This window comes from Artemia franciscana, unplaced genomic scaffold, assembly GCF_032884065.1.
Source record: "Artemia franciscana unplaced genomic scaffold, ASM3288406v1 PGA_scaffold_218, whole genome shotgun sequence".
In the NCBI taxonomy this organism is placed as follows: domain Eukaryota; kingdom Metazoa; phylum Arthropoda; class Branchiopoda; order Anostraca; family Artemiidae; genus Artemia; species Artemia franciscana.
In genome coordinates this window covers 251,632-264,687 of record NW_027062647.1, presented here as the reverse complement: position 1 = coordinate 264,687, position 13,056 = coordinate 251,632, and the positions used below count along the sequence as shown (strand labels likewise).

Below are 13,056 nucleotides of genomic sequence, written 5' to 3'. Positions count from 1 at the left end.
AGGCAATTTTTTGCAAAAACAATGTTCTAGTAGCTCGACCGTCGTGTCTATACCTATTAGGTTGTCATCCTCAAAATAGGTAAATGACAAAACCCATAATAAATAACGTAATCTCATTATACCATTAAGTACTGATACATGATAGTTAATTTTCCTAAGTTTGATTTCTGCATATGTATGTATATGAATGAAACCTAAGAAATAAAAATACATTTTATTTTTTAATAAAATTCATTTTTAAATGAAAAGTTTTTAATACTCAATTTTTATAAAAATGCTCTTTCTTTCCTAGCTTTTGTTTTACTCCGTCATACTGCAACCCCGCAAAGACTGGCATTCAATAAGCATTCCCGGCCATAGTACTTTGCAAGGTACATGATATTACATGTGCCTTTATTATTTACTATTGTAAATGTACCTATCTATTTAAAAAATGAAGCTCACCTGTTGAGTTTGGCCAGCTTGTTGTTGCTTTAATATGAGCTGCTGCTGCTGGAATTGAACCGATTGTTGCGAAGTTACAACCTGTTGAGACTGACTAGTGATTTGTTGATTGGCTTTCTGAACATTGACGAGTGCTTGTTGAAGCTGCAATTGTGCTGCTTGTACCTGATGGGATGGGGCAGATTGAGGCTGCCCTCTTTGAAATTGCTGTATAGTCTGTGATTGTGGCTGAACACGAACCGACTGTAATTCTTTGGTAAAGTTATTGAGGTTTTGAGGCCGATTTGGAGGTATATCTAAAGCGGTGTTAATAACATTCTGCTGAGATTGTTGAGGTGTTGGCTGTTGTTGGGGCACTTCTAGTCGCTGTTGTATCGATGATTCTTGATTATTTCTTGGTATAGCTGGGATTGGCTGTCGAGTTACATTATGGATCATTCTCGGATGTCCCAAGTTTTGTCTAACAACAGGAATCTGTCCCTGAAGCTGCTGCTGCAAAAGACCTGGTCGCTGAGCTTGCTGTCGAGGCTGCTGCTGTTGTAAAGATAAACGCTGTAGTGGTGCTCCAGGGCGAGTTTGTCCCATCTGAGGTGGCAGTTGAAGCAACACTCTAGGATCCTGTAATACAGATGCAGGTAATACGTTGTGTTCAACCAGTAGCTTTCTCACAGTAATAATACACAGTTGTAGTTCATTCGTATCTTTACAAAGCTGGAACTTCTGGGTCATGGTAGCCTTCTGCTCATTACTAATTGGAGAGTTTGTCAACAAGCTTAGATGTTGCTGCACAGCAAGCTGAATTTGTTGTAAGTGGTACTGTTGCGGCGTTAATTGCTTTTCTTGGGGTACTTGTTGGACATTTTGAGCTAGTTGAACTGGCTGTTGCTGCTGTTGGCGGACTTGCTCAGTTCCAGCAAGTGGCTGAGCAACCGGTTTTTGCTCAGACCGAATAACATCTTTTTGCTGCATTTGCTGCTTTTGAATCCCTTGCTGCGACAATGACTGCATTTCAATTCGAGGATTCTGCTCTATTCCTAGTTTTTCGATCTGTTTTTGCATATCCACTTGATTTGGCTCTTGGTTAACCAGCATTTGAGAAGGAGGTATTGTTTCTCTTGCATGATGAGGCTGAGGCACTGGTTCTTTCACATGGTGGGATTCAGGCAGAGATTCTTTCAAAACTTGTGATAATGTTGGATGCTCTTTAACCGAATAAGGTGGTGGTGTTGGCTCTTTCGGAGGAATGGTTTCTTTTCTTGGAGGCTGTATCAACAGAGCCGGGCTATAGTCTTTTTCATTGTGGAGCTTCCGAGAAGAAACACAATCAACAATCCAATCGGGGGTTATCACTTTTATTTCGCGGTCCATACCAGTTACCTTTCCGTATAAAACCTAGAAAAAATAACCCGTAAGTAGTATTGATAACACTATTGGAGAGACAGTCTTTCAAGATTTCAACAACAAACTAATATTCACTAATTTCGTACGTTTCTTTATGCTAGGATAAGTATAAAAATACTGAAGTAGTTGAACCTGATATTCAATGTATCATTCCTTTCACAAAAGAACTAATCAGATTTTAGTTTCTTTCTAAAGGCTTAGAATTTGGCATAGAAACATCAAGTAAATACAATAATGGGAAGCATGGAGGAGTTAACTGACTTCTTACATACGCTTAAAGAATAGTGTGATTTATTTACCAAATGTTATTGGGATAGATGTCAAACCGCAAACAACACTCATGACCCCAGCTTACCATATCTTTAGTTCAATACAGGCTAGCGTCTAACCCTAGTGGCGCAATAGACTTATTGGATTTCGCTTCGCACGCATTTTGTTTATGATTACAAAGAATCATTTATCCAGCAGCAGAAAAAAAACTATCAGAAATTCTGGAATTCTATTAGGAATTCTGGCAAATTCCCCCACTTCAAAATTTCACCTGAACATTTCACCCCCTGAAAGCTTCCCTTCTCATGGAAAAGTCTCCCCGTGAAAAATCCCCTCAGTGAAAATGCACTCCTCCTTACCCAAAGATGCATGCATACTTCCCAATAACAAGTACCGTAAGTAAACAATTGGCAAATCTTATAACTTAGCTGTCTTTCTCTAGAGGACGGGTCATGTTATCTCGAAAGGCATAGTTATTGGGCCTTTCAACTATGCTGAGCAAAATGGCTATCTCGAAATTTTGATCGGACGTTTTTGGGAAAAAGGGGTGTGGGAGGGGGCCTAGTTGCCCTCCAATTTTTTTGTTCCTTAAAAAGGGCACTAGAATTTTTAATTTCTGTTTGAATGAGCCCTCTTACGATATTCTAGGACCATTGGGTCAAGACAGATCACCCCTAGGAAAAAAAACCAACACACATCTGTGATCTTTTTTCTAACGAAAAATAATGAAAATTCGACGTTTTACGCACAGAAGGCCAAGTTCAACTAGGTTCATTATATAAAAGTTTTGATGCTATCCTCACTAAAATAATTCACATAACTGCTAAAAAAAGAAAAAGTTCCTGCCCTTCTACATTAAAGAATTACGTTTAGGTCAACAAACAGGTTTGTACATATATGTTAGCACATTTGCAAACATTACCTATGAGTCCATATAAGCACTTCACCTTGATTCTTGTAACATGGATGATGCACGTCAAATATAGCAAACTGAAGCTTATGCAGCCTGTGACATCAAATTGAAAAAAACCCAAATCCTTCAAATTTACCCAGCTTGACTCCGATTCTAAATACGATTTTTCAGCTTGCCATGTCCAAATTTTTCCAGGAGTGGGGAGGGGCCTCAAGAAAGAATATTACTCCTGGGGTATGCATATACTCCTGCGGTAGGTAACACGAATATTACAATGCGGGGGATATATCATAGTCTAAGCATCCAAACTATGTGCTTGATATTTGGGTGACAGCTGTCCCCTTCATACTGATCTGGACGGTATATCACGAAACTTTTAGAATTCGAGCAGAATTAATATTCTTTGTCGGGCTGAATGACGTTTTGAATTGAACAAAAACACAGACGAAGACCTATATTGATGCTTGATGCCCCACAAGTGGTCAGAGATACTTTTTCCGTGGCTAAGTCTCTCCTTCCCCCCCCCCCCCACTGACTTATCACCTTCACTCAAGAATCGCAAACAGATGTTACGAAAAAAATTCAAGTGATTATTAAAAGCAATTTCACAGCTAAAATTATCCTCGTGCACACTTTTATGCTCCTTTACAGGGAGCCTTATCATCTTTTACGAAAAGAGGAACTATCAAACTCAGAGACAACAATCCTTAAATATTGCAAAAAATCATATATATATATATATATATATATATATATATATATATATATACATATATATATATATATATATATATATATATATATATATATATATATATATATATATATATATATATATATATATATCGTTAAAGTTAGGTTACATTATGTTAGTTAGGTTAAATTTGGTTATAAATATAAGAAATGGGTGAACCAAACCTGTCATCATCAAACCCTCCATTAGGCTGAAAAAGTTAACTGGCACCACTGACTTAATCCAAGGAGAAAAAAAGGTATTCCAGACATTCCCCAAAGAATGTCAACATTCAAGGGGTAGCATATAAAGAAAAGTCTTAAACACTAGCCGAAACATGGCTGTAGGTTATCCATTCGCATGGTCCAGAAGCAAGTTTTTTGATAGTTTCAATTACTCCCCCAAAAGATTTTTTGTACACCCCTAGATCTGAAGAAAACTTTCTTTAATTGTCATAGGAAAAATTGAAGAACACCCCCCATACAATGAAACGAATTCCCCCTCCCCCCCCCTGTGAATTACCACCACTGACAGAGATTTGTCAATGATGTTCTGAACCCTAGCTAGAGAAAGCAAAATGTCATAATTCTTTCCTAAATGAAGTTAAAAATGACTTTCAAAACACTGGCATTTTATTAGAGATATACACTAGCCTTTTATTTGAAATTATGGGCGTAATCTATATATGCAACAAAATGTGCATACCCGGTTATAATTTGAGGCAATCATAGGCATAGAGTTTATCAACAGTCAGCGATCTTGAATATCTCACACTTAGTATACTATTTAGCATTACTGGCCATTAACAACTTATAGTTACTAACTTCATCTTGAAAGGGTAGATAGAAAAATTTCAACTCCTCACATGATCAATATCCGAAAGGGCCTAACATCATGGTTCTTGCTTGATCTATCATGGTTGCAGCGGTAGCAGCAACATAGTAAAGAGCGAACCACAGCCCATAGCAACCAAAAGTTAAAAAACACGTTTAGAAAAAAAAATACCTATTAAAAAAAAACTGCCGTGTGATACTGATTCAGGAATGGTAATTATTATTTCGGTTTGTCTTAATAGTAAAAGTTTATAGCGAAAAGAATTTTATGATTTCATAAAAAAAAAAAGAAGCAAACCCCTCGAAAATGAGGTCAGATCAAAATGAAAATTATACCATTTGAATCAGCACGGTCAAAACCACGTATAGGGGAATTACAGTCCCTCTCCTTGTACAACAAGGAAAATCACTTTTTTGCATGGGTAGCACTGATCTGTCCCCCGTTTTCTAGCAGGGCTAGGGGGTGACCAGAACATCCTAGAGATGTATAATAACCCATTTGAACGGAAATCACTGTGTCGGTATCTGACGTTTTATATCATGCGTATCGGTGTGAGCGTATTGCTATTGGGCGTATTGGTATAGCAGGTATCTAGACAGATTTTTAACAGCTCATGTAAAATATATTTCTCGTATCTAAGTCCACTGGCGTAATTTCGTCAAAATCCTGGGGGGAATTTCATAACTGAAAAATGAGTCATATATTACCATAGAGGCGAAGATATACGTAATAAAGAAAACGGACCTGTTTCTCTGAATGCATGAGTAATACAGGCTTATCTTAGTTTTGACAAGATTTTTAGCAGAAACTAAATTTCTGCTAGGGGGGGCAAACTTGGGTCGAGGAGGCAGCTGCCCCCCTGCCCCATAAAAATGACGCCCCTTTCTACGTTTTTTCTATAAGTTCCACCATCAGCGAGCTCCAAATGACACTAAAACGGCACTTTTGATGCCATGTCTCAAGTGGGAAAGCTGGGATAGTGGGCTACCAGTACTTTTTAGAGTGACGTTTAATGGCTCATTTGAAAGCTATTTTTCCTATCTACGTGATGTTTATCAATTCTACCATCCGTGAGTGTAATATAACAATAAAAACAACACTTTCGATGTCATTTCTTAAGTAGAAAAGCTTGGAAGTATAAAACGATGTCATCATCGTAATAATTATGGTCCAGAAAACTTAACCAGATGTTTTCAAGAATACCTCCTATATGTTCCTTCTCCAGGCCCCCTTAATTAGCTACACAATGAAAGTACAAGCACTAATATATCAAATTCGATTATTAGAGCTTTGGTTCTTTTGGTAAGCTCTTGACTTCAAATTAGAGTGGCTTGCGTTCTATTCCTGCTTGTTTTTTGTTTTTTTTAATTCTGGTTTTCTCCCTTTTATACGATCACTTTCAGCTAACTTCACTGTATTTATAAATGTGAAATGTAAATGGAGGTTGGGGTAATGGCGGTCACTATGATTTCTCGTAAAGTCGATAACGCAGATTGATACCGATTGATGCTGCCATCTCAAGACAGTTTACGGAAAAACTAATGAAGCGCTCGCCATCTTGTCAGTTTTAGTTTGTCTGTTGTGTAAGAAAAACTGTTTTGACATTTCACCTTATAAGACAGACAATAGTTTAATACACTATCATCTCTTTCTGTTGATATTTCACGGAACGAGACTTATCTCGCAATAGCGAGGTAAGCCATATCGTTATACCATGTAGCATTTTATTAAGGTTTAAGCACTGTTATTTTCATTTTTAGCCGATAAATAATGACCATACGGTTGGGGTAATGGTGGTCACCGCACTTGGGGTCATAGCAGTCGCGATCCTAGTAACATTCTAGTAACAGCCAATACTAGAGGATTATGAATTCGAAAGGCTGCAGATCCATTCAAAATACCGTTCAGCACGTTGCAAGAATGAATGAAGAGTAGGATTGATTCTGATCCAAGCTTAGGCGGGAAGTGTGTCTTCCCCCTGCAAACGAAGCAGCTCTAGCTGATCATGTAAAATCTTTATCGAAAAGTTTCTACGGTATCACTGCACTATAATTACGAAAAATTGCATTTGAATATGCTGAAAGAAACCAATTCAGCCATAGATTTGATAAAAACACAAAAATGGCTGGCCTGAATTGGATGTGCGGGTCCATGAATGGAAACAAAATTAGAGTGCCCAAACCCGAAGTCACAAGCATCGGAAAAGCCATGAGGTTTAACAAAGAGGAAGTAAATTGCTTTGTTTTTTTCAAAATTCACAACAGGCCATGGATAAATGCAAGTTTACAGATACCAATTATTGCAACGTAGGTGAAACAGGGATCACCACTGTGCAGGACCCTGGTTTAATACTGATAGGACGGGGCCAAAAGGTTGTGGGTTCTATAACAAGTTGGGAAAGGGGCAAAAACATTACAGTTGTGTGTGCAATGAGTTCGATAGGGCTTTATACTCCACCAATGTTCATTTTTCCTCGATCTCGTATGTCCCCGCTCTTAGAAAAAAATGGACCAACTGGATCAGTTTACTCATGCTCTAAGACAGGCTGGATTAACGAACAACTGTTAGTTGTTTGGTTAAAACACTTTGTTCAGTTTACTCATGCTAGTAACGACAACAAAATGCTTCTAATTCTGGACAACCATTAAGCTCATTGCTCAGCTGAAGCTTATGATATTTGTAGAAAGAAAGGGATTGTTATGGTGTCAATGCCGTCCCATACATCACATAGGCTTCAGGCTCTGGATGTAGTATTTTACTCGCCCTTGAAGGCTGCTTACAAAAGGGAATGTGATTTGCTCATGACAACCAGGAACTTAGTAAAAATAACCCCTTACGATGTAGCAGAGATATTCAATAAGGCCTATTCACCTGTTGCTACCATTGCAAAAGCAACAGGTGGGTCCAAAAACACCGGGATCCATCCTCTTAATCCAGGAGTTTCCACAGATGGTTAACGATGGTCTTCTGGAGGAGGACATCCTCCAGAAGAATCAAAAGTTAACGCCTGATTGTGTGGACGATTCCTTTAAAGCTAATACAAATGAAGTCATCGCAGAAGTAGACCAATACGAAGTCAACTAAAAAGGAAAGAAGAAAAGAACCAAAGAACTATACGAGTAAAAAAAATTAATGGGGAAAAGAAAAAACCTGCTGTTACTGAAAGAAAAATACAAAAAGTGAAGCAAAAGGAAATGAGCAGGAAACTTTTTGAATCTGACTCTATGATGAAACCCCTTTCATCATACTGATGATGAAAACATTTGTGAAGACGAATCAAAAAGTGAGCTATTTTTGACAAATATAGGTCAAGAAACCTGTTTCTACTGCGAAGACACAGGGAAAGATAGAGAAATGTGGTATCGGTGTATTTCTTTTGCATTATGGGCACATCAAGAATGTTCTGGATGGGAGACTCCAGATGGATATTTATATGACGTGTACTCCAGAAAGTCAAATTGACTTAAAGTTCTTAAAGCTCATAAGTTAAATATACTGGCGCTTAAATTTTGTACGCCTTTTTTAGTATGGAAATTTTTTTTTCAAATAATTGACTTCTAATTATGTCCATACTTTCAATTACGTTTTTGTTATTTCCTAACTATAGAATTATGTAACAATATAAATATAATGATTCAGTTTAACATGTTTATGTCTTTGAAATTTCTCATATTTCTTAATTTACAGCCATTTAGTAGAACCTGACATTGCCGACTGCCATTACCCTATGATAGGGGGTAATATCGGTCAAAGCTGATTTTGCAAAACAATTTTTAATACCAATATGTAAGCTTGATTAAGGCTCAATTTAAGTATGCAATAGGTAAAATATACTCTATTGGCGATTTAACATGATTTCTTTTGAATTTTATTTTTATGCTAATGTTTATTCTCATTTTACCCTAGGTGAACGTCATTACCCCAGTCTCCCCCACTAATGTTTTAACGCATGTCTCAGGAAGGTATTTGGTCAAGCATTTTGATTCAAAAGGGAATAGAGGTGCTTAAGTTAATGGTTTGCTACGATATTCTGAGTAGATTACTAGATTTCTACCCCAAAGAGTGGTTTAATTTTGTCATGATCCTGTGGGTGGGGGGGGGGTTCAACGTTGGAGGCGATTTTCCAAAATCAAGTGAAAATGACACAAAAACTGAAAAACGTGCCGTAATGGAAAAAGAGGTAAAATTGTGCTTAAAAAAAATGACCTGTTTCAGTAGATCCTTGAATTATGCAGGCTTATCTAAGTTTTGACGACATTTTCGGAGAAACTAAATTTCAGCTGAGAGGGGGGCGGGGTAAACTGGGGTCTGGAGGAAAACTAAGGTCTGGGAGGGAAAGATGCCCCTCTGCTCCGTAGCAAATTACGCCCCTGACTCCAACTCCCAATTACTTAGTGGTTGGAGAAGTGTAAGCATGTGGTTCTGGGACCACTCAAAGTTGTATATCAAAAGAAGGATTACATATTGTTATACTTACTTATTCAAATTCAAATTATTTATATTGTAATATCATTAATTATAATGTTACTTACTCGAATTATAATATTGGCAATTCTACTATAATATTCTCTCCATACGCAAGATTGTGCATCCAAAGAGGAAGAAAGACAAATGAAAATAGTTCTCTAGGAGAATTCAGGAATTCTTCCCAAAATTTTTGGAATGAAAACAAGCTTAGTTTATAATACCATATATCGTACCTACACAAGAAATTCTTTGAAATTTCCACTCATTTCTGAGTATTGAGTGGTTTTTTATTTAGGGACAGGTCAAATAAATCCCTAAGCCTAAAGGCAAATTTCTGTTGAGCTAGCAAAATTTTCCGCAAGTATGTCGATACATAAACCTGTCTGCTCAGTTGACCTTTTGTATCGTAGCTACTCGCCTGGGGCTACTTTCTTAAGTTCCACTAAATTTAATTTTTTAGAACAATGAATTCAGGATCTATTTAGTCTTTTATATATTTTTTTTTTTTTTACAAAAAGAAACGACGCTATGTTTTGATGTTTTTTCCACTCTAAACTAATTTTTTCCTTCAATTCATATACGGATTCTTGGATCTACTCCTCATTAAGGGTTGAGGTGTCTTACCTCCCCTAGATTGAAGGTGATCAGAAATTATGTAAAAAAATAATAATAAGTTTTCAACTGAACAAAGGACCAACATTATAACTTAAAACGAACAGATGTTATTCCGTATAAATAAAATAGGTCATAGCAGTATTGTTTCTAAATTAAGTTTTAATCAAAAACAAGCATAGATTGATTAAAAAAAAAAAGTTTTTCCCTGGGAAGTAAAGAACGAAGTTGAAACTTAAAACGAACAAAAATTATTACTTCACATCCTATCTAACATATATCAACAAAACTAATGCAAATAAATCAACTGGTGGAATTTCACTATGTTTCTAACATTACAGAAAACTAGCACTTTACTGAAAAACAAAGCGATATAGGAGTTTTGGCACTGTGAAAGTAAAACTTTTAAGGACACTTTTAACATTATAAAAATAAAGCATTTTTAGATTGTTGCTTTATTTATGTATTTTTCGTTTAATTTGGCATTACTTCTGCAAAATGAACTCAGTTCAATGACTTCGAAAGGTCCAAAAGGACCTTTCATGATCTATTTTTTTAGACAAGTTCGAAGTGTCACTACAGACTCGCTTTAGAATTTGTATCACAACTTAAAATTCTGCGTTTTATAGAGAGCAGCAACAGGATTTCTAGAGTTCATATTACAGTTGATATGTTTCACAGCTCCTATAGGACTAAGAAAACCGTTATAGATTAGTTTGCTCTTGTAAGGCTACGCATTTACTTTTGACTCCTAAATCAATGTTCTTGTTTTTTATACTATGCTTCTTTTTTTTTTTCAGTAATGCGGTAGGAATGGATTAAACAGTTCTGTTGTTTGGTACATGGATTGAAGAATGGCACGATGTACTTTTGGAATTTTGGACTACAACCCGAAATTCAACCAAGCTTACCATACAGCGGTAAACGCAAGGGGACATTCTGACTAAATAATAGTGCATCATTAAATGGCGAATGGAATGCAACGTTAGGCTAGAAAAATCAATTTGAATACTTTCTCCTCCTAATACTTCCTGAGTGGATGGATTACTGAGGCAAACTCTTAAGATGCGTGTAGTGGTGGAGGGAGGAGAGAGGGCTAGAATGCAGTCAACTGAAATCGAGGAATTCAAAAGAAAGAATAGAGTATAAGAACGTAAAATGATTTTCAGGAAAACTGTTCACTCAGAAACAACAAACTATTAACTCAGCTGAAACAACTATTCCACTCATAAAGAATATTTGGCCAGTAACACAATATTCACTCAGGAAATACTGGCATATTTTTTGATTCCCTGAAGTTGAAAAACAGTGTTTTCTATCTAAATCTTTATGGAGTTTCACGTATTTGAGGAGCTCCATAAAAAAAGAAAATTAATAAAATAATGCAGTGATTTAAGCCCAGCAATAAGATAAATGAAATTTAACACAAGATCTTTGGACCGCTTACTCCTTCCAAGAAATATCCTTGATTGTCTCGTGTTACTCGCCTATTTTTACGCTTCGTCGAATTATAAACAAAATCCAAAGAAAGAAATAAAAATACTACCAATATTAAGAGAAAATACTTAATTTTAAACAAAGATATGGATTAAAGATATACAACTTCAAATTCCCAATACCACATATTTATACATTTATGCCCACACGCATTATTAGGCCAGCTCCAAAAAAAAATATTTAGAAAGAGTTAGTTTTTCTACCTGTCCCAGAAAGGATTTAAGAAAAAAGCTAAACTATCGGGGTATGGGGTAGAGTGAAGCTTTGAAAAGACAGGGGTGGATGAAGACCTTGTGCAGCTCTCTAGAGAAGAGATCAGTATAATTCTGACAATTGGAGAGTAGAAGCTTAATCGAACCTTAAAATTCTAGAAAACTGATTCTTAAAAAGACAAAAAAAAAAAAAAAAATTATGAAAATAGAATTCTGAAGCTGGCTCTTTAACAACCGAAAACCCGCCTCGGAAGCCTTTTGTCACATATCTCCCAGAGGCCTCCGGCCATCGAAACTAGGCCCTTTTTTGCCGGGCAATTTACAAGATCCGAAAATAATGTTTCAGTCAATTACAACGAATTTGATTTCAACAAACGCGAACGGCAAACAAACGGGGAGAGAAACCAAATAAATTCGGAAATCCATTTTTCAATGGTTTCTAAAATTGCGCTTCCTATAATAAAAATTTGCTTTACAGCCAACGGAAAATATAATTTTCATTAGCTTCGATTTTCTACAAAGAATTTCAAATAAATTTGGGAGCGTACTTCTTTTTAATTTTTCAACTTTCTAACATAAATTGGAAATCCATGCTGGGTATCTCAGCAATTTTCCATTCCAATTAGAAATAGTCGATCAAAACAAAATTAACCTATTACCAAACATTATTTCCAAGGACTATACCAAAATTATGTTTTAGTTTGTAGTGCTATTTACAAAATATTGGTTCCAAAACTTTCAACAGTAAAAATATGCAACCACTTTCCTATGTAAATGGAAACAGCCGTAACTGTCGTTAAGGCTCTTTCAATGTTCCAAAACCAGGCCCCGAAGCTGTCCCACTAATTGTTACACAGTCATCCCAATTATTGGGTACAACTTGAACCCAGCTAACGCAACTGTAGCGATGAAGTGTCACCGCTAATGTCTTTAGTTTGACTGCACAGTTATTTTACTATGCAGCGATAAGTTTATTCTTGGTTCTAAAAAACATCAATCCGTCAACCAGCCCTCAGTGTCTATTAACGAAACTGATGAATTTTACAAACAAACTAGATAACCAAACTAGGTAGATATTTACCAAACTAGATACAACAACCAAACTAGGTGGATATTTACCAAACTAGATACAAAAACCAAAATAGATACAACCAAACTAGGTGGATATATACCAAACTAGATACATCAACCAAAATAGATACAACCAAACTAGGTGGATATTTACCAAACTAGATACAACAACCAAACTAGGTGGATATTTACCAAACTAGATACAACAACCAAAATAGATACAACCAAACTAGGTGGATATTTACCAAACTAGATACAACAACCAAAATAGATACAACCAAACTAGGTGGATATTTACCAAACTAGATACAACCAAACTAGGTGGATATTTACCAAACTAGATACAACCAAACTAGGTGGATATTTATTTTTTCATAAGGCAGCAGAGTGTTCCTTTGCAGATTTCATAATAAATCGGGACTCAGGTTGTTAAATATGAAAATGAAATATGAAAAAGGAGATAAATATGAAAATGTGTGACATAGTATAAAATCTGTATATTTCCTAAAGCCAAAAAATTTATCTTTATTATTCGGAATATTAGACCTTTTTTTCGTGAGCCGGAAAGCAAAATCAGCTAAACCTTCCATTGTTTATTTAAA

General features: G+C 36.1%; 1 protein-coding gene across 2 annotated transcripts in view; it reads right to left on the bottom strand.

Annotated features, from left to right (window-relative positions):
* LOC136041426 (PAX-interacting protein 1-like) overlaps positions 1-13,056 on the bottom strand; it is a 75,691-nt gene that overhangs the window by 43,428 nt on the left and 19,207 nt on the right. For both annotated transcript variants that reach the window (XM_065726095.1, XM_065726094.1), the window contains exon 4: positions 445-1,836. In XM_065726095.1, the coding sequence (XP_065582167.1) occupies positions 445-1,836 (1,392 nt within the window). The remainder of the gene's footprint in view (positions 1-444; positions 1,837-13,056) is intronic.